At 45.0% G+C, this 27,550-nt stretch overlaps 2 protein-coding genes across 3 annotated transcripts in view; both read right to left on the reverse strand.

Moving 5' to 3' along the window:
* The window catches only part of fbln2 (fibulin 2), a 77,819-nt gene extending 70,082 nt beyond the window's left edge, over positions 1-7,737 (reverse strand). For both annotated transcript variants that reach the window (XM_074629260.1, XM_074629178.1), the window contains exons 1-2: positions 7,587-7,737; positions 897-2,767 (exon numbers count right to left, since the gene is read on the reverse strand). In XM_074629260.1, coding sequence (XP_074485361.1) covers positions 897-2,655 — 1,759 coding nt within the window. In that variant the 5' untranslated portion in view covers positions 2,656-2,767; positions 7,587-7,737. The remainder of the gene's footprint in view (positions 1-896; positions 2,768-7,586) is intronic.
* A 10,984-nt stretch (positions 7,738-18,721) lies between these two features.
* hdac11 (histone deacetylase 11) overlaps positions 18,722-27,550 on the reverse strand; it is a 49,487-nt gene continuing 40,658 nt past the window's right edge. The window contains exon 11 of the mRNA XM_074633190.1: positions 18,722-18,871. Coding sequence (XP_074489291.1) covers positions 18,812-18,871 — 60 coding nt within the window. The 3' untranslated portion in view covers positions 18,722-18,811. The remainder of the gene's footprint in view (positions 18,872-27,550) is intronic.

Genomic DNA, 27,550 nt, shown 5'->3' on the forward strand with positions numbered 1-27,550 from the left:
CCTCCTATACGCTCATGACATATTGGCCTGGCCTGGTATTTGGAGCGGGACGGAGAAAGGGAGCTCTGTTCTGTTCTGTGATGCCGTACAGCTAAAACATCAGAGAGAGACCAGATGATTTATGTAGCATTAGAAAACGGGGTGCTAAATGCTGGAGAGCAGAAATAATTCTCAGAGCTTGAGCAATATAATTCAGATTTATGAAGTGCTACTTCCACACAAGTGTGTGCCACTTTTAGAGACATGTTTGAAACACTTTCATGTGGGATGTTGAAGAACCAGATCGATCAGCAGGAAGAGCTGCTCCTGTTTTCTTTTGGGGAAGTAAAACGTATATTAGATAAAGTGGGATATACTTTTATTTTGAGATTTGTTTGAGAGAGAGTGCGAGAAGGGTCCGTTAACTCGGTGGATATAACGGATATAAATAATCAATGTTTTATTATGAAGATACACAATTTGAGTTCCAATTTTCCATGAAAGAAAAGCTACAAAAATGTTTGTGTGTGTTGTCAAATTATAGTTCTTAGAAAGAATGAAAAAATCAGAAGTGGCCAAAATTGGAATCGGTGCATCTCTAAAGCCTCGTCCACACCGGGAACGTCAGCAGCGCGACGTGGCGGCTGCGTTTCCTGTTGTTGTTTATTTCGGCGTCCGTGTTAACAGGTTAGAGCAGCCACACTGCCCGCATGTCAGCTGCGTCTCTTATACAGATTCAAGGTCTCGTCTGTGTTTGCCGCGAGCCGCGCGGTTCACAGCAACAACAGACAGATTTCTGGCAGTTTTACTCAAGTTTTTCTACACGTACATCGACAACGTGTGAACTAATCTAGAGTCAGGTCGTGTAGGTAACTCATAAGGATTCTATTCTGAAATAGAGATCACCGTCTACTCACCTCCATCGGGTTTGACGAGCCCTTTCCTCTCCTCCTCTCTCTCCGTCACCTCTTCCTGGTCCTCACTGTGAAGGTTAACCAGCCTCTGGCCTGGCGTCCTGCCGGGCTCGCTCTCGTTCAGCTTGACTCTCTCCGGCGGCTGGGGAGTGGTAATATAACGGACCGTGGGGGTCGTCAGGTTCTCCTGAGGCCTCCTGGGGGAGCTGGTGCTGGGCTCGGGTGTGGTCTTTTCGTAGCTGCTGGTTGGATCGCTGCTCTCTGACTCCTCTTGTTCTCTCTCCTGCTGCGCTGACTTCATCTTGTAAGGAACATCACTTCCTTCAGGCGTAGTGACTCCATGAAATGTCACTATTTCTTCCTCCTCCTCCTCCTCCTCTAACGTCTCTTCTTCATCCATCCCTTCTTCACTGTCTGGTGCGACATCCTCCTCTAATTCTTTTTGACCGTTCTCCTGTGGATGGATGGGGCTCTCTGGGCTTTGCAGCATGAACAGCGGGAAACTGACTGTATCTGATGGTCTCTGCTGATTGGTTGGATCGTCCGTACCTCTCGCTGGATAACTAACGTCGATCTGGCTCTTTGAACCGCCGGGTGTCACACTATCTGAGGCATTTTGGTGATGTGTTTTAGTCCCGGAGTTCTGTGGACTCGTATGTGGTTGTTTTTCACCCCCCAGTCCTCGGTTCAGTGGAAATACGACACCGTGTGGACTTTTGAGTGGATTCTCCAGATCTGTCTGTGTTGTCAGATCACTGAATGTTGTTAGACTCAGTGACGGCTGCCAGGAAGTAGTGGCGTCCTCGTGCACATGTGGCCCGATAGTGGCCTGCTCCGCTCTCAGGGGGCTTTCTGTCACTTCCTGTCTGTCTGCAGGATGAACTCCGTGTCGCTCTCTCAGCTCCAGCTTGCTTTGTCTGTCGAAGCTCAGACGGGCAGAGGTTCTGTCAGAGCCTCGGGACACGGAGATGACCTTGTTGGAGGAGGAGGAGGAGGTGGGCAGGGTGGGGAAGACTAGAGATTGAGGGTAGACCTCTGGGAAGTCTGTAGGACCGTAATCATAATCTTCTGGCTCCTCCTTATCCAGAGGCAACGATTTGAAGAGAGGAAGATTCCCAAAAGGAGGAAGGTGGTGCGTTGTGTGATCGGAGCTCTCTTGCTGGTCAAAGCTGTAGGGGTAACTGCTGGCGGCGTCCTCCCCCGTTGGTGCAGCTAACATTGGTTTATGGGGCTCATCTGGGTCACAGTCTGGCACAGGGTAGCACATTAGCGCCCCTCCTTTGTTGGGGCAGTGGCAGACCCGGCAGGGGTCAATGTGGAACGAGTGTCCGGCCTCGTACTTTTGCTCGTCTTGGACGCATCCGACGCGTTCGCACTGCACGCAACCGTCCGCCGGCTCCAGGATCTCGATGCAGTTGGGCGGCATGTCGGGACAGCTGATGAAGTGGCAGCTGATCCGGCCCCCTCCCGCGGGGCACGAGCACTCTGTGCTGCCGTAGTCCACGAAGTAAGACTCCCCCTCGGCCACCTTGCCGTTCTTGAATCCTGCGTTGACGCAGTCGTAGTACTGGTAGCCCTCGCACGTGCATCCTTTGTGCAGACACGAAGCGCAACAGCCGCCGCTCTCCAGCACTTCCTCGATGCAGTTGTCCAGCTGGGGACAGTCCACGCCGGTGCAGTCTCGCTGGCACGAGCAGACGCTCAAGTAGAGAAAGAGAAACGTGCACCTCAGCAGTGTTGCTTCGGCTATTAGACCGGCCATGGCACCGCCAGGTGTACAAACAAAAATCAAAAGAAGATCAGGTTAACGTCCGCGGCCTTTAGTTTATCTTCAAGGACTCTGGCGCGTTCTGCACATGTGAACCATCTCCACTCTGCAAGAAATAGGAGAAAGAGAGAGACGGAGACTTATTCCACAAAATGAAAGCAGACCAACATCTGGTTCTGGTTCGATAGTTGAGCTCACGAGAGTCCAATTATTACAGCCTAGTAGTTGTCCTAACATTAAGACTATGTACTCCTCATTAACACCAGCTGCACTGCAGCGTTTTGAATCATTACGCAGGATGTCACGATGGAACCTGGAACGCGCCCAAGTTCTTTTATTTCTACCTGATTATCTCCGTAGGAACCATCGCCATAAAAATCTCAGTTGCAATCAAACCTAAAGTGTAACTGCTGAACACAGATACTTCATGACGCTTTAGAAGTTGAGTTTGTTGGAAACTGATTACAATTTATGGAAAGTACATTCTCTAACGTGATTAGTGAAGTAGAGCCAGAGTACACGGCCTCCTTTAACTAATGATTCTTCTTCTAAATGATGTGTTTCATAAGTTTCAAACTCAAAGTGACCGGTTTCACACAGCTCCGTTCTGGAGTCAGTCCATTAGTGCACTTCTTTTCTATGAAGCTAATCATCAATACTACGGCTGTCGATTGAAATATTTAATCATGATTAATCGCACATTTTTTATCCCTTCAAAATTAACCTTAAAATCAGTCCAGTATTTAATACTCTTATCAACATGGGAGTGGGTAAATATGCTGCTTTATGAAAATGTATATATTTATTATTGTAAATCAATGAACAACACAAAACAATGACAGATATTGATCCAGAAACCCTCACAGGTACTGCATTTAGCATAAAACAATATGCTCAAATCATAACATGGTAAACTGCAGCCCAACAGACAACAACAGCTGTCAGTGTGTCAGTGTGCTGACTCGACTAGGACTTTCTGTCGGAAAGTCTAGTATGTTTGATTTTTTTTGCTCTCCATGACGTGTTCCGTCACGGCCGTGAATTTAACCGGCTGAGCTCAGACGCACACAGCTGTAAACAGAAGGCTACTTATTATGCAGAATGATGTCATCAGACCTTCAACTGCTGCCGGACCTCGTGGTAGGATATTCAATGAAGGTCGTGTTGGAGTAAAAACATCACCGCTGTTGCGTCTTTGAGCATGGAGCATCCCGTTGCGCGCCCAATTTCGCTTCTTGTCCCTGTGAATGATATTTTTATTGTTTTCCCCTGGAGCCTCGAGGGCCCCTTTACATGGTCGGGCCCGGGGGGGCTTGAGCCCCGGTAAGCCCGTATAATAAGACGCCGGTGCCGGGAGAGTGTGTGTGTCGGAACAGAGGACCGACATGTCCGTCATGTGTCGCGGCCGAGTCACGACAAGAATTTATGACTCTCAACCGTCTGATCTGACATAGTGACCATCGGAACCGTCAAACATATCGTGTAGTCCGATCCTGGCATTAAACCAACCAACCCTGCTTGAAACCACTACAACCTAAAAATCACAAGTTGCGTTGATGCGTTAAAGAAATGAGTGGCGTTAAATGGAATTAAACGTTGACAGCCCTCCTGTAGTTTCAGTTAACAGTTGTCTTTTAGAACTCAAAGTGCTCCTTGAAAGTAGCTCTGTACTAATGAACTGACTCCAGAATGTCAGTTCATTAGTACAGGAATCAAAGCTACTCATTAAATATATAACATCATGAACTCTTTTGGTAATTTTGTAAAATAGAATCAACAAAAGAATCAAAGCCTTCCGAGTTTTCTGTCTCTGTTCTTTCTCCAAACACTTAACATTATTATCTTTGCTAACATGTTTCTGATATATCATCAAAGACACTCAACAGCGTATGTTCCCACGGCAACGGATGCTGGCGAGCCTGCAGGTCATCTTTACAAGTAAACACACAACATCAGACTCCCTACTCCTGGGCTGATCTTCATGAAGTATCGATGAAGTGCTGAATTCAACACTGATTTGTCACAAACGGTGCTGTCAGAAGGCCGTTAATCTGCTCTGAATAAGCACATCTCCATCTGTGATCACGAGCCACACATAATGAGGGAACCACAGAATGACGTTAACAGTTTGGGAAGAGTTCACACGTTTAACTCAGGAGCATTAAAAACGTTTGCCGTTCTTTATGTTATAAAGAAGGAGCCAACCACGTGAACAACTTGACTTTCTTATATTTCTTAAAGCTTTGTTTGTTATCTGTCTTCTCATGTTTCAGGTTCTCAAAGTGAGCAAACTGAACTGTAATGTAGGGCTGTCACCGTGAAGGAATTTCCCCTGTGGTGATAATGATCGGCTCAACAGCAAAATATGTGGTATTATTGCACTTTTTTTTTTTGCAAATTATTTAATTTATCCTGATTTTAGTGCTATACAAATAAACTTTAATGTTAGGTTATTATCGTAGGATGTGAGGTTGGTCATTGTGGTATTTGTCCCGCCCCTCCTCCATTGTGATTGGACGGCTGGGTAAAAGTGACGAGTGATGAACGCAGCGTTTTACCCAAAGGTGAACATTTTTCAACTCACGGCGACCAAAAAAAAACTCCAAACGTGCAGCGCTCCGCGCAGAATACCTCGTCACGCTGCTGCCGTAGCGCTGCCACAAAGAATAAACACAAAATAAAGTTTCTTTCTTGTTCAGAAGCTTCGAACCATTCAAAAGGTTATTTTTGTTATATTCTTTTCAGTGTCAAAGCCCAGCATTTTGAACCACAAAATACAGAGAAAGGAAGAGGAGTTGGATAATTGTCATTTCTTGCTCTAAACTTTGTGAGTTGAAGTTTCTGCGACAGCCCCCCCTCCCTGACTCGCCCTCGCCCCCGCCCCCCCCAGCCCGTCCCCCGAAGGCCTTCTGTCACCAAACTGAGTTTATTTGTAGCCCTGAGAAGTGAGGATCACTGCAGCCCCGTCAGTGGAAGTGACAAGCAGCGTTACTGTACTGGACATAATGAGAGTTGGCAAAGCTGCAGGAAGAATGCAAAGTGTGAGTACGCAGCCTGGTGTTTCCCACCAGCAGTGAGGGATGGGGGGGGATTCCTCTGGCTTCTCTCTTCCTATCCACACACACACACACACACACTCAGCTGATCTCTGAACAAACCCTGATGTAACGCAGCTCTGCCAACATGGACACAAATCAGAGGAACCTTTTAAAGCTTCACTTTAAAGCTGAAGTAGGCGAGACTGGAGCAGAAAACGGTCGCTATATCGTGACAGTAGAACATGAAACAGGTAGGGATGCACCGACACCGATACCAGTATCGGGTATCGGGTCCGATACTGTGCTCATGTACTCGTACTCGCAAAACGGCTCCGCTACAACGCCACCGATACCACTTTACGGCAGCGTGACGTTAACCTCTCGTCAGCATCTTTTGGGTCCTATCGCACGCCCTAACGCTGCACCTCCCCGACGGTGCGGGTGCCGGGATCCCTCCTCAGACGGCGCGCGCTGGCCCTCACTTTCATTGCGCCACGGGGGTTTGTCTTGCACCCTCTGACTCGTGCATGCGTTAGACTCCTTGGTCCGTGTTTCAAGACAGGTCGGGTGGGTTGCAGACATCGCCGCAGACCCCTGGTGCCTTTTACGTGGGCCGAGCCCCGCCCTGGGGGCACGACGCGGTTGGGGCAGTCCCCCCGGTGACACTTTGGCCACGGCCCCCGGGACTCCCCAGCCTGCCGTGTGTCGCTCACACCCTCCAGCTGGCTGTTAACGAGGGTCTTTTGGCACAGAGAAGTACTCGTATCGGTACTCGGTATCGGAGAGTACCCAAATGTAAGTACTTGTACTCGGTCTGAAAAAAAGTGGTATCGGTGCATCCCTAGACACAGGTAACGTTTGTAATGTTCCTCTGTGTCCTCCGGTGCTCTTAACGGCATCTGCAAGATTTCACAGACCGGAGGAAAACAAGCAGTCAGAGCTGATCTGAGGTCTGCTGTCCAGCAGCCGTCTCTGAGAGCCAGCTGTCAATCACTCTGAACTCCGACCAAACGGTGAAACTAGGCAGCGCTGATCAAATATGAATCAATATTCTGTTACGTTAATGTCTATTTCTCTCCTCAGATGTTCTCAGGATCATCTTGTAGTGCACGGTTTAGCTGTGAAATGAGAAAGTTTATGACGCCGCCGCCATTGTAGAAATCTGGTGAAGGAACGCCAAGTTCTGGTCACATGACCGGAGCTCAGCCAATAGGAACGCTCTCTCTCTCTGAAATGACCTGTGATTGGTCAAAGTCTCCCGTCATGGACTAGATGTTGTAAAGCCTGAAAACAGAGCCATGAGGAGGAGCAGGAGTCTAGTTATCTCTCAGAACACTTGAATGACAATATACTGAAAGGTTATTATGGGATTTTTGCAGAATGATGCCAAAAATATATACTGACTACTGACGCTTTAAGAAAAGATGCTGTGCACCTTTGCATTGCAGAATAATACTATATATGTCATTGTGTAATACATACAGGGGGATTCATATATACAGGGATATATTACAGATAGTTAAAATCACTGCTGGTGTGACATCTGTATGCAATTATCTAAAACGAGGAACTTTTGAGTCTTTAAATAACCATTTTACAATAGATCCGACCATTAGAGACACTTTGCATCCTCTGCAGTTAAAGTGTGCACAAACTTTGCAACCTGTCATCGCTCTCCACCTGATAACTGCACAAACGGATCCTCAACTCAAACAAAGCAAAGTTGCAGCCAACAAGTAAAAATTCCTCAATGAAAGTTTAAAAAGTAACTGAAGCGACTCGCACAGTTCCTCCATGTGTTGTGTGTTGTGTGTTGTGTAGCAGCGCGCGGAGCCGAAGCTGATTTAACGGTCTAAAAACAGTTTGCAGAGCCGGGTTGTGTGTTACCTTGTTCGGACTGATGATGTCTGGAGAGACGCCGGCTGCCGGTCCTCTGAGTCCCGCAAGAGTGTGAAGGGTTTCACCGCTGCAGTGCTGCAGGGACCGGGGAGGAGGAAGAGGAGGAGGAGGAGGAGGAAGAGGAGGAGGAGGAGGAGGAAGAGGAGGAGGAAGAGGAAGAGGAGGAGGAGGAGGAGGAGGAGGAAGAGGAGGAGGAGGAGGAGGAGGAGGAAGAGGAGGAGGAGGAGGGAGGAGGGAGGAGGAGAGAGGAAGAGGAGGAGGAGGAGGAGGAAGAGGAGGAGGAGGAGGAGGAGGAGGAAGAGGAGGAGGAGGAGGGAGGAGGGAGGAGGAGAGAGGAAGAGGAGGAGGAGGAGTAGAAAGGAGGAGGAGGAGGAGGACGAGAGAGGAGGGAGGAGGAGAGAGGAAGAGGAGGAGGAGGGAGGAGGAAGAGGAGAAGGAGGAGTAGGAGGGAGGAGGAGGAGGAGGACGAGAGAGGAGGGAGGAGGAGAAGAGAGGAGTAGGAGGAGAAGGAGGAGAGAGGAGGAGGAGGAGGAGAAGGGAGGAGAGAGGAGAGAGGAGGAGGAAGGGAAAGTTTCCTCTGCTGCTGGAGAGAGTCTTTCGGAGGAGATCATCATCATCATCATGATGTTTAATGAAGAGCAGGCTCTGCTGGTCGGGTTAGGGTTAGGGCCACACAAACAGAACAAAGTCACTAAAAAATAAACATGTAATGTTAAAATGTTTCATGTAAAAGAGTGAAAAACGGTTTCAGAGCAACGCTAAAGATAAAGCAGACGGGGGGGGGGGCAGTCGTGTTGCCTATCTGGCGTGGAGAGGAGGTTGTGTTGCTCTGACTCTACCTATCTGGCGTGGAGAGGAGGTTGTGTTGCTCTGGCTCTACCTATCTGGCGTGGAGAGGAGGTTGTGTTGCTCTGGCTCTACCTATCTGGCCTGGAGAGGAGGTTGTGTTGCTCTGACTCTACCTATCTGGCGTGGAGAGGAGGTTGTGTTGCTCTGGCTCTACCTATTTGGCCTGTAGAGGAGGTTGTGTTGCTCTGGCTCTACCTATTTGGCCTGTAGAGGAGGTTGTGTTGCTCTGGCTCTACCTATTTGGCCTGTAGAGGAGGTTGTGTTGCTCTGGCTCTACCTACACATAACAAACAGACGTGAGAGTCTTTATCTGCTCATCTTGGTAAGAGAGTTAATAAGCGTACTTCTCAAAAGGTTGAACCGTTCCTTTAATGAAGTATGTGACCTTAGTGTGCAAATACATCTGTGTTTGTCTTCTTAAATCCCGACTATAGTCTGCAGTGGTCAACTCCTTTGAACTCACATGAGGTTTGTATCAGCCCAGAGAGGAAGATGAGCCGGGTTAAGGTTATTGCTCCACTATTTGTCCTCTCATGTGTAACTTGTATAAAGTCAAAGTGTATGTGACCAGCGTTACTGTGCTGCTGTACTCTCTTATATCTCCTTTAGAGCCATGTTGCCGGCCTCCAGGGTAAACTGTAGCTGCTGTCCACCGCTGTGTTTTTAAGGATCTAGCATGTACCTCTTAAACGGAAGGCCGTAACCTTGGCTAAACAAGAGCCTCGCTCTCACATCGTCACTCATGCTGCCGTCTGTCTGCTGCCAGTTCATGTCCATGTATGATACAAGGCCATAGACCAGGGGTCAGCGACCTTTACTATCAAAAGAGACAATTTAGGCAAAAATAAATCTGTCTGGAGACGCAAAACATGTGATCATTGTGATGAAGGTAACACAGTTTATAGTCTAAGTATATAGTATATAAGTCTGATGCAATGTGGTCCTAATACTCCGTCGTACCATAGACCTACAACAATGAGAAATAAAAATAAAAATGTAAACAAAACAACAGTTATTCATTTCCATGTTTATAAACCCACAGGGAGCCACTGGAGAGGAGCTGAAGAGCTGCATGTGGCTCCGGAGCTGCAGGTTGCTGACCTCTGGTAAAGGCTATCTCAACCACTCACAGAAAGAACAAATCTCCTGCAGAACAACAGGCCTGTTTTGAATTACCTGTTGAGCCCTGTACTCCCTGGAGGGGTAAAGATGCATGTCATTCATCCTATCATGTATTTTATTAGAGGGAGCATGACTCTGCAGAGAGCGAGCAGCTTTACGACTTGAGACCAATCTCTCTTTCACATGCTTTATTTAAAACCCCCACTTTGGAGAGGCGTCGTAAATTTGGCACCTCCGGAGGACGTCTGAGTTCAAAGAGCGTCGGGGAGTGTGAGTGTTGTTTGGAATGAAATGTGGCCCGCTGGATGTTTGAGTGGACTCACTCATCATGTTGACCTGATCGGCAGTCAGTCTGGACCCTCCCAGCAGCTCGTATAAAGGTCCTAATGAGGAGCTGTCAGGGCCCGGGGTGAAGCGGTGGTCGCTGCAGTGATAAACAGATCGGCTCTGATCGGCAGATAACACCACCGCCAGGGGAGGGGAGCGGGCCGGCTTTCAACTAGAGAGAGGGGAGATGAGGTGAAACAATAGAGAGGACTCACATTCACTGTGTTAAAGGTCGGGGGAGTGGAGGGACATGTCAACACTTGCTTACAGGCCTCTAGACTTTTATTTTACTGACTTATTTTTACATATAAAACTTACCCCGCTCCCCGGAGTTAACTGACGTTCTTTTGTCTGAAGTGGCACAGATGACAGACACAGTGTAGGATAGCGAGATCAGAGAGGGGGGGTTGCCACGGTGTAGTGAACAAACTTGGATTTTGCAATGCACATAACAGGATCAGGCTCAGCCCTGCTGTAAAACACTGAGCGGGACTCAACAACGCATGGGTGAGATTTGTGGAATCCCAGTGTGATCTCTGGGGGGAGAGCTGTCAGACGCAGACACCAGGCTTTGAAATTCGGCGGGTATAGGCCTCAGGGAGTCCAGGCTTCATGTGTGTGGGGGGTCACCGGGGAGCATCTGGTTCAACACTCAAACTGCTGGATGGTTTATTTGCTGGCCATTTCTGAGTTCCACTTGGAAATAAAGTCTCAATACTGTACATAACATGTGAGTCACATACTGTACTTATATAAACATCAGGATGGGGATCAATTCAATACATTCATAGGAAAAAGTAAAGGGATAGTTCAGGTGTTTCTCGGTGGGGTTTCATGATGTTCTCCATAGTCAGTGTATTACCTAAAGTAGATGACAGTCAGCACGCCCCCAGTTTGGAGAAACAGACAGCAGTTACTGCACGGGAGCAAAGCAATGATGGGGGCAGCAGCAAAATGTATTTTAACCACCTTTAAGAAAGGCTCACCTAAAAAAAGTGTATATCCTTTTAAGTGTACGCTGTATTTAGAATATTTTCCGACAGCAAACTGACAGAAAGTGAAAAGTATCTCTAGTGTTTCTGTCATCTGAGCCTGCTGGCTTTGGAGAGAGCACAGATACATAAGACTTCACTTTTGGAAAGGAGAAGGAAGGGGCTGTCTGACGGCAAGGAAAATATTCGAAATATAGTGTACAGTTAAAACTTCAGTAGGCACTATATTTTTGGCATCAGGTTAACTGTTTCATGTACTACTGTCATGATATAGCGTCCGTTTTATAGAAATAACTTTTTTGAATCATATTTTCTCCAATCTCACCTACTTCAGCTTAAATAAAGGATGTCGATTTAATTAGGTGTGTCTTTCTTTTAGGTGGCTAAAATACGTTTTGCTGCCGTCCCCGTCCAGGGCGCTGTATTACTTTGCTCCGGTGTCGGTGCTCCTGTCTGTACCGGCAAGCTGGGGTCGTGCTGACCGTCATCTACTGTAGTTAATACAGCGACTACAGATAAGTACCTCATACAACCCCACTTCAGAACACCCGGACTATCCCTTTAAATCGACAGGGAAATGGAACAATCTTCTGATAACTTTTCAGTTTGGCTTTAGATTACTATCACTAAACAAACAGCTGGAGCCTGAGGACAGTGAGATCATGTTATATATATGTACAAGATGTACTTGAAGATAATCACCTAATATTATCTGAGCAGCTGGAATGAATGTTATCTCCCAAGTAGAAAAGTTCTGGAAGTACACGCGCTGTATTGTAGCTTCAGAAAACAATAATTTGAACTGATGCTTAAAGAAACAGATACATCCATCCTTTCCTCCACCGGCCCTACACGGACTCTCTCGTTCTTCATACTACGCCAGTTGTTCTGAGCGTCTACTAATGATACAGATGGGTTCATATTGGAGTTAGGCATTCAGAGAGCGCAGACCTCCGCCAAGGTGCCTGACTTTAAAAACAGATCCCAGCTCCCAGCTGGCGGTACCATGAGGTGGTCGGCTTGTTATTAACACGGTGTGTTTCCGTGTAACGTATCGGCGGATGCCTCTCTCATTCAGCAGCCTTGTTATGTCTGTAGAACGTCACATTACGTTGTCTCTCATCCCGTCATCTACCGCTTTGTTCTTTCTCACCGCGGCCGAACAGCAGCTCCTGCACACACATCCACATACGTATCTCTCTGCTCTCAGAAGGAGGCGGGGTCACGCGTCATCAACGCGCCATCTTTTAAAAAAATCCTGAATCTGGATCGCCACCAAAATGTAATGGATTGTTCACTGTGCCACACCCCACCCCTCCAAAAAATATCATTCAAATCCATTGCAAACTTTTGGAGTAATCCTGCTGACAGACAGACAGACAGACAAACAAACAAACAAACTCTGGTGAAAACATAACCTCCGCCAAGGCCCGAGGAAACAACTATTGGGGTAAAAGTTGTGAGCGCCCCCTGCTGGGGTGGTTTGAGTTACTGCCATCGGGCCGGCGTTTCAGGGTGCCTGCAGGAAGGAAGAAGAGATTTAAGGCATCCTTTGTTCCAGCAGCCATCGGTCTGTTGAACTCTATCAAATGAACATTGTACTTGAGATTCACTCACTCATCTGTTGTTTCTTCGCTTTATGACCCGTTGCTTCTGCACTTTACCTCCAGTTTGAGTAGCTGTTGGGAGATCTTGTTTGGTCTGTTTTCTATCGTTATGTGGACTGCTCAACATATCGTGGCTGCAAACCTAATTCCCCCTGGTGGGACAAATAAAGCTGAACTGAACCGAACATCCTGACTCTTACTAATGTTTCACAACATTACATGTTAATAATGCAGTTATATTAGGTAACTGTATTATAATGCGACGCACAACTCCGCTGATTTCTCAACTTATGACTTGTGGTTTGTCCTTGAATGGCACTACTTATTCGTGGGCGGGGGAAACAAACTGCAGTGAAACACAATGGAGATATTTAATTTGTGGAATGTTCTTGACTCAGTCAGTGTGTTGCTGCAGCTCAAACGTTTGGGTGAATAAATGCATGAAATGACTTCCAGGCTAACTATATTCAGACGGTAATGTGTGTTGAAAGTATAAATAGGATATTTGGAGAACATTTTTTCCCATCACTGACTGACTGGGAGTCTCTGTGAACGACCGTGATGTGTGCAGCATGTTGCAATTAACTTCTGGCACCGGCTCAACCGCAAATTCTTATTCCCAGGACGCCGCCGAGGTACTGATCCTCTGTAGGTATAATGACATACAGGAGATGGGAGGACCTGGTCAAAGCATCAATACAGCATCTCTGATTCAGAGAGAAACATACAGACTTCTGCAAAGAGAGAATATATTGACTCTAGTACACGGTTCCATAGGCCTGAAGAGGAGTGACCTTCACATGGGCCTCAGTCTGACGGCGTATCTGAGGGATGCAGCGCGGTGATTTGCAGGACTAAAGTGAACTCTGAAGAGAGAGAGGGGGAAGTGGGTGGTGTCGTACTCTGGAATCTCCATTAGCCCGCCGCTGTATAGGGGACAGAGCGGCCGGCCAGCACCGTGTCACCGGTTCTCACTCACTCGGCTGTTTTATAAGAACAATATGAGATGAAATCAAGACTTTAAAAGACTCAGGTGAACCCCACATAGACCACCTAACCCATGCTGAGTCACATCTGTATTTGCATCTGCGCACATATCTTATCTCTATGTGTGAATGGGCTGCACATGCAGCAGCATTACGGCCCAACTTCAATCCAAACAGTTAAATAAGTGCCAGTACTCTCTTATTCACATGTTGGCGTGTGTATCGGCCGATATCTTATTCCTATTTATTCATTATGTCTTTAAGCAGGTTATTCTGTGTCAGTCATAATCAGCTGTGGTTTTATTGCTATTATAATACTTGGGCTATGCATCTTCTATAGTAGGTCTATAATACTCCAATAATATTCACACTGGGACATCATAGGGTTAAGGTGGACTGTTTAGTGTTAATAGTTAAAGTGCTTTCCTGTGTTATTCGTAGCTTATAGTCGGGGATCATTCTGGTTTTAGGAGCAGTGTTCCAGTCAGGATGCTCCGACATATTATATAGAAACACATTCTCAATTTCTACAGTGAATAAAAGATACCAGGAGATATTGAGTTTGAGGATCCTCCCCCAGGAGAATGTGAAGGTTTTTTACTTAAAAATATGCAATTTCACATAATTTTTGACCGTTATTATTACTAGTCAAATGGTTATTTTTATTATTTATCACAGCCTTCGTCTGAACATTTAATTCTTCTGGAAATGTTTGCCTTGTAAAAATCATATTATCATATTAAATAATGTTTCATTAACTATATTTGTTCACAAATAACAAAAGGTTATGACAAACAGTTGACTAATTATTTTACAAAAAGGACATGAACATTGTATTTATAAATTACAGCACCCTCGTTCTCACACCTCCTCCCCTCCACCGTGCCGTGCATCAGCTCGTCCTGATAATCCACACATAGTTTTTATGTTCGTACGGCTTGTGAGGCGCGGCGCAAAAACGCTGGCGCTGCCGTTATGAATCTCCCAGAGGACCTGATGTGGAGAGGGCAGAGATGATAACCGGCAGCTTGTGAGAAGTGCCGGTGTGCAAGAAAAAGTCACAGTACGCCACAGTACTGCGTACCGGTGAGTACCAGCCCACTTCAAGCACTGATGATAAATAATGTGAATGTTAGCACTATAGATGAGTCAACGTTAGCTGTGCTAAGAATAAATAACCGAAAGAGTTCATTTAGATTTTTTGAAGTGGGGTTGTATGTACAGTATACTCCCACGTTCTGCGAGGTAGAATGAATTTGTGAATGGAGTCTGGTGGCTTTGAAGAGAGCGATATAACGGCTTCAGTTCCCCGTCTGAAAGGGCTGTCTGATGGTGAGGTGAAGGGCTGTCTGACGGCGAGGTAAAGGGCTGTCTGACGGCGAGGTAAAGGGCTGTCTGACGGCGAGGTAAAGGGCTGTCTGACGGCGAGGTAAAGGGCTGTCTGACGGCGAGGTAAAGGGCTGTCTGATGGAGAGGTAAAGGGCTGTCTGACGGCGAGGTAAAGGGCTGTCTGACGGCGAGGTAAAGGGCTGTCTGACGGCGAGGTAAAGGGCTGTCTGACGGCGAGGTAAAGGGCTGTCTGACGGCGAGGTAAAGGGCCGTCTGACGGCGAGGTAAAGGGCTGTCTGACGGTGAGGTAAAGCGGCTGTGGACGGGAGCAGCAGAAATACATATTTTAGCCACCTAAAAAAAGGCCCACAACTGAAGCCGTTATATCACTGTCTTCAAAGCCACCAGACTCCATTCACAAAAACACTTATTTTACCTCTCAGAACACGGGAGTTGCTGGTCTACCGCTGCATCGATAGTTTAGATAGTATAGCTTCCTTGACTGTACTCTTGTCTGCTTCTCCAAACTGGGAGCGTGCCGACCTCCTTCTAAGTTACTGTATGTGACATTAATACACTGACTTTAAGGATGTATATATACTGTATATACTGTATACAGTATGTAGCAGCATCATCATGCAGAAACCTACGTCAGGTCACATGGGTAAAAGAAGGGATTGGAAAAAGCGCATTTTGACGCTAAAACATACGTACTTCGACCAAAATTTGAAAGTTCGGATTTGAATACATTAGGAACATCACTGAATAAAACTTTCCTAATGTGGGGAAACGAGGGTCACGATGCCCCGTCTGTGTGTGTCAGCTCGTCTCAGTTACTGGCCGACCCAGAGCAGAGTGAACAAAGAGTCGGAGCATTGACAGACATGAGCTCTCACCGCTGAACTGTGCCAGTCAACAGGATGCTATAGAGACTTTTATCCTCCGTGCACTGATTAAGATTAATAGCTTGTAATTGACTAGTGAGGAATAAACAAGTGAGAGAGGGGAATTCAGCATTTAAGGACCCATTAAAAGTGGACTGGACACTCGCCAGGTTGGTAGAAACATGATGACGCTAATGGTGCTGCTCGTCCTTTGGGTGTATAAATAAGCAGCCATATAAAGTTTATAATAGGCCAAATGTGTTTTTAATGTACAGCTTGTTCTGGATTTATTCTCCCAAAGAGGCAATATTGCTGTTTTAAAGTTGCATTAATGATCTTTTGGGGCACTTGGGGGTGAAGGAGCTCCACGAGCTGACTTTATATCACCTTGTGAATTTGTCAAAGTGAAGCTGTTCGTAAACAGTTGCTTCTTTAACATGTCCAGCAGCTGTGGAGTAACATGATCATTCATTTGGAGTCATGTTTCTGTCTACCTGATTAATAATAAAGTCTAATATTTACTGTTTTTGGTCTCCTTGCTGAAAACAGCTATCAATTATTTTTGCCTTGGGCCCATCACGGGTTCATTCAGCCCCGTTGAACTGAGGGAACAGCAGAGTTGGGTGATAATTCTCTGTGACCCCTTTCACATTACACAGTTGATCCATTGTTAATGTAAAACAAATGTTGATTAGTGCAGCTTTAAATGTGCAGTGTGTACGATTTAGTGACATCTAGTGGTGAGGTTGCAGATTACAACCAACTAAATACTCCTCCGCTCACCCCTTCCCCTCTAAGCATGTCAGAGAACTTCAGTGACCTTCAGGTGACGTAAAAACGTGAAAGTCTCTCTCTAGAGCCGGTGTTTGGTTCGTCCGTTCTGTAGAAACATGGAGGAGCAACATGCAGAAGAACTCATTCTAAACTAACAAAAACACAAATCTTAGTTTCAGGTGATTAAACACTAAAGAAAACATAGTTATGAATATAACCTAAAACTTCAATTATAAGCCGAGCCCCAATTAGACGCTCTTTTTCTCGCCGGGTGTGGCTTCACGTTTTTGACAAATTAATGCAGGTCTCAATTAAAGGGACTGTTTGTAAGAATCAGAAATAGTTTGTTAACAGTGACACCAGTGGTCGTTAAGTCAACGACAGTCAGCGGCCTATTGCTCGCGCTTATGCTCACACTACGTGGACGCGAGCGAGCATCGGTCAAAACAGTGAGGCGACACACATGACGTGATTGACAGGCATCATGTTGATAAACGTTAGCAACATCATCCAGCTAAAACCACAATATCACTTTATATTTCACATGCTTGGCAGTAATGTTAGCTGACCAAACAAAGGTCTCTCCGTGAATCGAAGACCCGCCCGATGTTGATCCTAGTTTTCCCTCGACGTTGGTCACATTCCTGTTTTGCAGGACGGGCTTCACCAGATATAACTTTGTTTTTTTTGTGCCTCCGTGGAGTTTGTGTTGGAGTCTGAGTTGTGGTGGAGGCTGGTCGTTTGTTGGCGTTAATGGACTCCATTTCTAACCGAACTTTAGTTACGGTTGCACACTGTTAGCCCTGTAGCGGAGTGAGAATAAAGGCACTTTGCGAGCGTGCATGACGTCACATCTGTTGGATTTTCCCGTCATAAACAGGCCCGGGTTCATCACATTAAAAGCAGTCTACAGGCTGACAGAGGAAACCCAGAAAGTCGCAGAAGGTCTCATTTTTTAGGGTTAGGTTACAACCTGTTCACACACTGACAATAAAAGACACATTTATAAGTGTAAAACGTTACATACAGTCCCTTTTAAATGCCGGGTTTAGTCAAGTTTTGTCAATCTGGACATGCTACACATTGTTAGATTGGTTAGATACTCAACAATTCAATTGACCAGTTAATTTTACGGAAACCATGAGCACTGAAGTATAATTCATTCATTCTGCTAAAAAGCCCCGTTAGGCGCATGCCTCCCTTTGTGTTTTTTTTTTTTGACCGCAGTGAACGTTTTTGAGAGGATTAACAACGCCAACACATATGGATTGAAGCAGATTGATTCGTTGGATGGAAGCATGTTGTGAATTTATTGGAAATTATTACATTGATCTTTTTTCATTAAATGGTGACTTTTGAAACCATAGATTGAGATAATTACAGTCAGAGACACTGAGCGCCGAGAAACAAAAAGAGAAATAAAAAGAAAGTATACACCGGGTGAGTTCAGTGATTGAACAAATAAAAGCCTGGGCTATTAATTCTGCTAATAGATCCCCTGAATCCAACACCCTGACCCTTTAAAGCATTATTCAGCAAATGCAGCTGAAGTTTAGATCGATTCTACGTGTCCTTCAAGTTTCTAAATTATCTTAAATTGAAGACACATTTCTTTGTATCCTATGATGCTAAAATACATTTCTTAGATGACCATTTGTATCAAAACAGAATAGTTCTAGCTTAGCTGATGTTTCGACATGATGTAATCTCTGTCGTTGCGTAGAGGCTCCTTTCCCCTACATGTCTGAATCAACATCTATAATCTGCATTATGTTATAAAAAGGCATTTTGAAAGCAGAGGTGTGTGGTCACGTCTTCTGTAACCTGTAAAACTTCCACCTGGACCTTAAATGGAAAGAAAAGGTTGTTTCTTTATATTGGTGATTGTTTCGTTGAATGCAACTATTCGCACCCATTCAGTTAATCAGCTTCTGATTTCATGAAATATGCATGGGGCTACCAGCAGGCTACCAGCAGGCGCTCGGCAGGGAGCTCTGGTTTCCAGGGGATGTTGCTCGATACGGAGGAGGCATCCAAATTATGCATTGCTCCAAATTGGCTCCCTGTGTCTTCAGCCCTCTGTACGATGCAGGCGAAAACTCACAGCTCAGAAATGTCAGACTGTGAAACTCAGTGAAATCAAGAAGCACACAAACACCTCAGATGCTCCGGTGCCCTTTGAACCCCGGTGTTTCTGAAGGCTGATTCAAACCCCCTTCTGTTGACAGGAAGATGCATTCCTGTCACGAGCTGATGAATGGACCTACAAGTGAAGTGAACATCCACGACCTCTGTTTGTCATCTCTCTTTGTGCTGATGAAAGCTGGTGGACAAAGGCAGCTTTTAAAACAGGAAAACCAACACCTGGAGTAGAGTCAGCTGTTCCTTCTCTCGGCGAGGGGTCTGCAGGAAAACAACAACAATACTGCAACGTGTACAAGAGTTCATCAGGTCACAATACTCTGACCTTTATCTTGAATTAAAGGAGAGATCAGTAAAAACAAGCTCTGTAAATGTCAGATATTTCAGCCCAGTCCCGAAATTTAATGTATTGATCCATGTACATAGACACGAATTACACATTTTTTTCGTGATGGTCAGCATGATATCAAATCATATGTAATCCACGTAATTGTGAACCGGTTAGTATAAAGAGCAGTGAACGCCGCGTAGGGAGGAGGTCGCGGTGGATGGGTGGGTCAAAGAAACACAGGACTTTTGCCCAGGAGACTGGTGTTCATGTCAAAGTTGATTTATTTGTCTATCTTAACTTCCGTACTTAAGTTACAGAACTTACAAAGTTATTTTTTAACCCAAACTGCGATCTTTTCCTAAACCTTACAAAGTAGTTTTGTTGCCTAAGCCTAACCGAGTGGATCTATCCCTAAACCTAACTAAGTACCTACGACCAGCTAACCTTTAAGGTTCACATGGCCTCAATTGCTCGGTTGTGTCAATTTGCCCAGTACAACATCAGGAAGATCAGACCCTATACCTGTCAGAGCATGCAACACAACTCCTAATACAGGCTCTTGTAATATCAAGCATTGACTTCTACAACTCTCTACTGGCAGGTCTCCCTGACTGCACATTCAAACCTCTGCAGATGATTCAGCACGCAGCAGCACGACTGGTCTTCAACCGTCCCAAAACAGCACACTTCCCTCCGCTGTTCATATCCCTCCACTGGCTCACAGTCGCCGCTCGCATCTAATTCAAAATACCTTCATTTTTTAACACGAGGCTTTTATTCTGAAATATTTGCAGGACAGTGTTGTAGAACATGCAGTGACTTGGAGAGCTCCATGAATGAATATAGTACGGGGTTTTAATGGTGGATTATTACTATTATTTACAAATTACCACACGTTTCTTAACCTTTCTCTGTCTAAAATAATTATTAATAATAATAATAATAATAATAATAATAATAATAATAATAATAATAATAATAAATTAAATTAAATAGACATTATGAAAGGCAAACTAGAAAGAAAGGGCTGACAGCAGCAGAAACGCTGCTGGTCTGAACACCCGACGCATGAATCCCACAGGCAGTCTTCACGCGGCCGGTCTGTCCAGCCCGTAAGTAGTTTTGTTGCCTTGCTGGACATTCGTAGGAAATCGCACTAAAGATACGTCGTTGAAAGTCGGTCTCAGCGTCACAAAAAAAAAGGGGAAATTTGTGTCTATATACACGAATCAAACTAATTAAATTCTGTGACTATTTCTGCCGAGAGTCCGTGTTGGATATAATCCTGCTTGCTTTGAAAAAATCCTCCTCAAGGTTTTCAAACTCCTCATCCAATTATTTAAATCTATACTTTACAGATACTAAACATCAAAGCATTGAGTAGTGGGATTGATTGGCTACCTTGCACTGGAAAAAAATAAAACATAAAGCTGTGCCATTTGGGCTCATTTATAAAAAAAAAAAAAGCAGACTGTTTACTTGTGCCTGTGTGTTTTTTTCTCTCATCATTTCATTACAACAGTTATTCAGATGAGTAGCCTCTTGAACTCTGCAAATGTCAACTTAATCAAGAGTCGCGCTGTACGTCGACAATGCACCGTTGTTTTCATGCAGCCCTGAAGGCCGGCTGAAAAAGCAGTGATTATTGTTTAAAATAGGACAAAAGGATCTCTTCCCATATGGACGGCAGATCCACATGAGCCGGCCTCCAGCGTTATACACTTCTACGTCTGCCAGACGGAGTCCAGCAGGAACCACAGGGAGGAACAAATAACACACATCTCTCATTAAAGCTGCTGTCGTTAGCGTCGAGAGTCACGTTATTAACACACCAGCATGTGATCATCATCACCAGGCAGCACAACATAACGTCTCCAAAGAAGTCTGCACTTGTCTTCCTCTCAAACTGTAATGGATGGTGTAAAGTTTGGAGACTTACAAGGAAAAACCTGATGGACCTGATCGGTTCTGTCTGACCGGTCCCAGGTCTGTGTTCGGCTTAATGATGTGTGAAATTTGCATAGCTGTCCCGTGTCATCATGATGAATAAAGGCGCCGTATCAAGGCGGTGAGACGACTGCACAAAAAACATCTGTCTGATTATACGTTGAAGGACTGTTGGTCGTAAATGTGTGTGTCTTTTCTCCAGGACATTCAAACATGATGATGAAAAGGTCTTTCAGATGACATAACGCACCACTCAGGCAGCCATATTAGAGGTCCTCATGTCTTGGACACTAAAACACTGAACATCTGCTCGTGTCTCTCAGCAGGATTAGGTCGACGTGACTTGAGTATTGTTCTGGTGTTTTAGTGGGATTACTAACGATATACCAGACACATTTATGCATATTAAGCAACACGATCTCACACCCAACTCAAATACCGACAGCTCGGTCAGTGTTTTACATGCATACACTACGGCTCTTCAAAATAAAGTTCCATTTTCACAGGAAAGAACTTGGTTATGTTTAAGAAAGGATCGTGGTTTGCGTTAGTAAATATGTTTAGTGAAGTAAGCTAGCTGCATTAAGTACATGACGTAATGCAAAAAATATTGAATCACGATTAATCACACATTTTTTATTTGTTCAAAATGTCCCTCGAAGGGAGATTTCTCAAGTATTTAATCCTCTTATCAACATGGGAGTGGACAAATATGCTGCTTTATGCAAATGCATGTATATATTTATTATTGTAAATCAATTATCAACACAAAACAATGACAGATATTGATCCAGAAACCCTCACAGGTACTGCATTTAGCATAAAACAATATGCTCCAATCCTAACACGGCAAACTGCAGCCCAACAGGCAACAACAGCTGTCAGTGTGTCAGTGTGCTGACTTGACTATGACTTGACCCAAACTGCATGTGATGATCATAAAGTGGGCATGTCTGTAAAGGGGAGACTCGTGGGTACCCATAGAACCCATTTACATTCACTGATCTGGAGGTCAGAGGTCAAGGGACCCCTTTGAAAATGGCCATGACAGTTTTTCCTCGCCAAAATTTTGCACAAGTCATGACCAGCTGGTCTGACCTGGTTGGTACCGATGGATTCATCAGGTTTTATAGTTTACTATGATACCAGGATCTTCACTCTAGCTTTAATGCCGGGTTCAGTCTACACGATATGAGCCCGATTATAGCCCGACACAGCCGTCGTAGGGTGTCGACTCGGATCTAGCTTTAAAACTGAGCTCGCTACAACTGCTGTTTTAACGCCACTAATTTCTTTAATGCGTTATAATCGTGTCAACGTTGACAGCCTGTTAGAAAAACGTTCTCACTCCCAACTCGTCAAATACCGACAGCCTGGTCAACCGCCCGATGCTCTACGTACCCCTCTAGCTTCAGTTTTGCCCGTGTTAATTTCCACTAGTTACATGCGTACACTTTCTTGGTTAGGTTTAGGAAAAGATCGCGGTTTTGCATTAAAATAAGTATGGTTGTTACGTAGTTAAGTAGGCTAGTTACGTCATGTACATGACGTAGAAACATTACGTTACTTAAAATAAGTCAGCATTGACTTTTGTGAAAGTTAAGTGATAGTGTTTTTGGACACAATCACCCACCATAACATCCTCTCTATATGGACTTTATGTAACTTTACAGCACGTCTCGGTCATAGCTAGAGGGCTAAGCAAGGTAGCCCAGATGTCTGTTGTAGGTCTATGGTACGACGGTACGATGGTACGACGGTACGATGGTACGACGGTACGATGGTACGACGGTACGACGGAGTATTAGGGCCACATATAAATCTGAGATTTGGAGACCCCTGCTCTTGAGGATTATGATGCAGCTACTCTGTGATTCCTTCTTTTTAAACTGATGCGGTCCTAAGAAGAGCTCCGTGGTGCAGAGTTTCAGCATCCATGCCTGGATGCCATCTGGACCGCGGTGCCTCTCCTCATCTGCACTGGCTCAGCTGCCAGCAAATATCTTCCTCTGTACTGGGAGGAGAACGTGCTGATTCCACACTGGATACGGCTCTGAGATGTTCTCTGCACACATCTGACTGGTTGAAACATATGTAGAAGGAATCCGGTATCTACAGTACAGTATGTGCTGGATTTGAGTTGGTCCAGAACTACAATAACTAGAAGCTATATATGTTTAAAGACAACACATTCACATCACGTAACTACGGTAACTCAGTTCTGTCTTGTATTGTGAATTTTTGCAACAAAGAGAAGAACAAAACACATCGGACTCAGTGTGCAAGGTTTTATCGGATGACGGATTAAAAAAACTCGGACTTGGTCTGCAAAGACGCTGATATTCTTACATCTGGACCAGACCGGGCACATCTGCAGCGCGTGGCTGAACTGCTGCTGCCAGCCCGTTCTTTCTACATTGAGTTTGCCTTTCATAATGACCATTTCATTTCATTATAAATGTCATTTATATTTAAGACAGAAAAGGTTAAGATCATACAGCTCTGTGTGTTTCTCTACCTCCACCATGAGTTTTGTGTCATCCATTGTTGATGAGCGGTCTGAAAAGTGAAGAGTTGTACCCGAGAACAAGTCACGTAGTTCTTGTTTACAAACAGAGAGAGAGAGAGAGAGAGAGAGAGAGAGAGAGAGAGAGAGACAGAGAGCACATCGGACAAATACTGCCCTTCACTTGATGTTCTTTTACGTGGGGCTTTTAGTTTGAAATGGAGACAGAAAGTGTAAAGTACTTTTTGTCTGTCTGTTGTTGTTGTTGTGTTGATGAAGGAAAACTTTGTGTAGCATTTTTAAGTAAAGAACATGAGTTCCCCGCCGTTCTATGAACATACATAAATCTATACCTCCCATGTGAGCGTGACGGAGGGATTAAACAACAGAAGTGCTCCTGACTCAGCTGCCATGTCGTCCCTGCAGTGAAACCTAAAAAAGCAGCACATGCACCCTGCTGTTCCTTCCATCTTTGAAACATCCCTTATATTGGGAGGAATAAAGGGACAGTCGGGGACTCTAACACGGGTTATCAAAGTCAGCGCTGACGCCTGAATAAGGAAGAGATCAAGTAAAATGAACGCTTCAAACACTTTAGCACATCCTCTCGGGGCGTTTGAACTTCCCTTTGTGCCACACTTTATTCCCCTGATGCATCACAACCTCTCTGTGTTTTAGAGAAAGAGGTTAAAGATCTATAAAGTTTTAGCTGAATAAAGAGTTGCAGATGGCCTGTGTATTATTATTATCATACTGAAGCAGATGTCATCCATTTCTGGAGGGAGGATAGCGGGGTAAGAAGAGAAGAGCCTCTGCAGACTTCCTGTATGCTTTCAACTAAAAAGTGAAGAAAGGAAAGCACTCGGTCTGCAGAGAGAACAGGAAGTTGTGGGACACTGATTAGCTGCTGAGACAGATGGAGTTAGCGAGTTTCCAGTGAGATCCTGCAGACTGCCCACAACCTCCCAGGAGCCTCCGGGGGGCTCTGGATCATATACAGGATGATGCACCCTGAGAACATGCTACGAGGCTACCAGGAGGTTCCCTCCCTTCCACGACCAGACCTGGAGGCTAAATTACAAATCCTGCTATAGCGAAGGCTGACACGCCCTACTCTGCCTCTGATTGGCTAGTACTCGCTAACTTCGTTGGTTTGTTGGTTAGGTTTAGGCATGAGGAGTGAGATTGGTTAGGTCAGGGGTCAGCAACCTTTACTATCAAAAGAGACATTTTAGGCAAAAAATAAATCTGTCTGGAGCCGCAAAACATGTGATCATTGTGATGAAGGTAACACAGTTTATAGTTTAAGTATATAGTATATATAAGTCTAATGCAGTGAGGGCCAAAGAGACAATGTACTACGGAGTATTAGGGCCACATTGAGGGAAAGAACATCTGAGATTTACAGAATAAAGTCATAACTTTATGAGAAAACGATTTAATAATTCTTAAATAAAATTGTAGGAAGTGGAGGAGAAGGAGGAGGAGGAGGAGGAGGAGAAGGAGGTGTGTGGAGGAGGAGGAGGAGGAGGAGGAAGAGGAGGAGGAGGAGGAGGAGAAAGAGGAAGAGAAAGAGGAGGAGGAGGAGGAGGAGGAGTGTGGAGGAAGAGGAGTGTGGAGGAGGATGAGGAGGAGGACTCCAGGCGGCACCATCTGGATGTGTTTGGCTCCTCTCTTGAAGAACCGTCACTGAATCAAAAGAAGGTGTAAGAATAACATCCCGAACTGTTTAACGTCAATCTGTGAATCAATCAAACTAAAGTCGTGGAAGTGTAAAAGCAGACGCTCCGATGAAAGTGTGACAACAACGTGGTTGAATTATCAATCAATCCATCAAGGACTGTTGCAGATATATAACATTAAGTGCTTCAGGTATGAACCATAAATCACAATGATAAGTCCACTCTGGAGGATCACTGAGTATGAATATGAAATTAACTTTCCTCCACAGATCTGCACCGTTTATCTGCTAAATCATTACATGCAAAGCACCTTAAAGGACACTGTGACTTCACAGCGCTGTCATGAGAGCTGATGATTTATGCAGTCCAACACTATTAGACTTCATAAACTCTGCCTTGTTATGAAAGTTTGCTTTCCTAATTCGTTGGTCCTAACTGACTGTGTTAGCGTGGATGTGGGCAGCGGTTCCTCCGGTTGCTCGTGGCGGTTTCCCCTGACAGCTTTTGTCTGGTGTCGGTGAATAAAAATGCCTGGTTCCCATCCGAGGCTCACCAGCAGGCCGATCAAACACCTGAAATCGACTGTTATCAGGACATAAAATAGATGTTATCAGTCGCTATAAGCACCATAGATGTGAGTCCTTAGGGGCCTATTACGCCTACTATAATGTAAAAGTGAAAGTGAAACCTAAAAGCAACACGTTCTAACACGTAAACTGAATGAAACGCCACGTTTTAAACACAAACAAAAAGGTTTATTTAGGTTTAGGCAACAAAACTACAACTTCTTTAGGTTTAGACGATAAAACTACAACTTCTATAGGTTTAGGCAAAAAAAAACAACACTTACTTAAGTTGAGGGAAAAACACTGTGTTTGTGGTTAAAATAACTACGATCAGAAAGACAACTTCAAATTGTTGGTTTCACACGGCATGCGAACTTCAGTCTCCTGGGTGAAAAGTACTGTGTTTTGTGTTCCATCTATCGGTCCCGACCTCCACCCGTTATAGAGTTTCAAACTGTCTATACTACAGCGCCTGACTTCTGCTCCTGTCATAACTACTGTGGTCTCTAGAGGTCGCTACCGTGTTATTTTATACCTTCTTTCGGTGATCTACCATGTGAATAGATGATAAAAACCTTCTAGTGGGTGTAGTAGGCCCTTATTGACCCACATCTACGGGGCTTATAGCGACTGATAACACCTATTTAATAGCCTGACAACAGTGACGTCTTCATCGTCTGCGCAGCGAGAGCAGCCGGTTCCCCTGAGAACACTTTTAATGGGTCAGGAAATCAAACCTCCGAGTCTCCAAACACTCGTCTTCTTTATCTGAACAACACCACTCTCACTGGGCTACATCCTCTCTCCTTTTCACCAGTGTTATGGAAGCCCTTTATATCCGGTGAGGGGTTTGTACATAAAATAATAAGTGTTTCTGATCAAGTCCAACCTCATTTAACCCACATCATACATGGATTTGACATTGAGCTTCTCTTCCACCTCTCAGTAACGACAGCAAGTCGACAAATTTCCCGAAATGTTGGAGCATTCCTGTAAAATATAAAATGTTTCCTGAACAGCAGTTAGAGCTCCGGCCAAAGAAAGCTGGACTCGACGGTGTCTCGATGGCTTTTAATGCTTCGGTTTAAAATCATCACATTACATGAGTTCTGGGTACTGAAGGTCAGAATCGTACCTACTAAATCTCAGAAAGAGGAAGAGGAATCTCTCCAGACTCTGACAGACTGCAGTGCGTCTTGGCGCGTTGAGTCAACAGCTTGATCGATCGTCGTTGGGATCGAGCTTCCAGGCAGCGGGCCACGTCTCTGCGGCGGCTGCTGGACTGAAGGATGAAAGCTCGGTCCGGTGGTCTGCCACCTCCAGAGGCCTCCTGCCTTGAACACACACCTACATACATCTTCCTGAAGTTCAGCCTTTATTTTTAAGGAAAATAAGGGTGGGGATGCATAACAGTAACCGTGCACGAGGATATTTAGGAAACGGGTTGGACTGCAGCCACTAAAGGAATCTCTTTGCATTGTCTCTCCTTAATTTGCAGCCTTGGAAAGCAGACTACTCACTGTGCAGCAGCGCCAATAATCACAGTCGGAGATCAAGGAATGTTTGGAAATATAACGCTTGAGTTTTACAGTCCGATCATCTGAGCCCAAAGGAAAAGTCCAGCCGTGAACCGGACTAGAGAAAAAACAACTTCCCATCAGCAGCTGGCTCTTTTCAGTAGTTTACTTGCATCACACCGTACAAAACCAACAACTACATCTTTTTAAACAAGACTCGGTCCAAACTGAGTGTCTGTCTGCACCATGTTGGGCAGTCTGGGAATTTGTAGCTAATAACTGTTTTTGTTTACATTTTCATTTTTATTTATCACTGTTGTAGGTCTATGGTACGACGGAACGACGGAGTATTAGGGCCACATTGAGGGAAAAAATAAATCTGAGATTACGA

Source organism: Sebastes fasciatus, chromosome 1, assembly GCF_043250625.1.
Source record: "Sebastes fasciatus isolate fSebFas1 chromosome 1, fSebFas1.pri, whole genome shotgun sequence".
NCBI classification, from domain to species: domain Eukaryota; kingdom Metazoa; phylum Chordata; class Actinopteri; order Perciformes; family Sebastidae; genus Sebastes; species Sebastes fasciatus.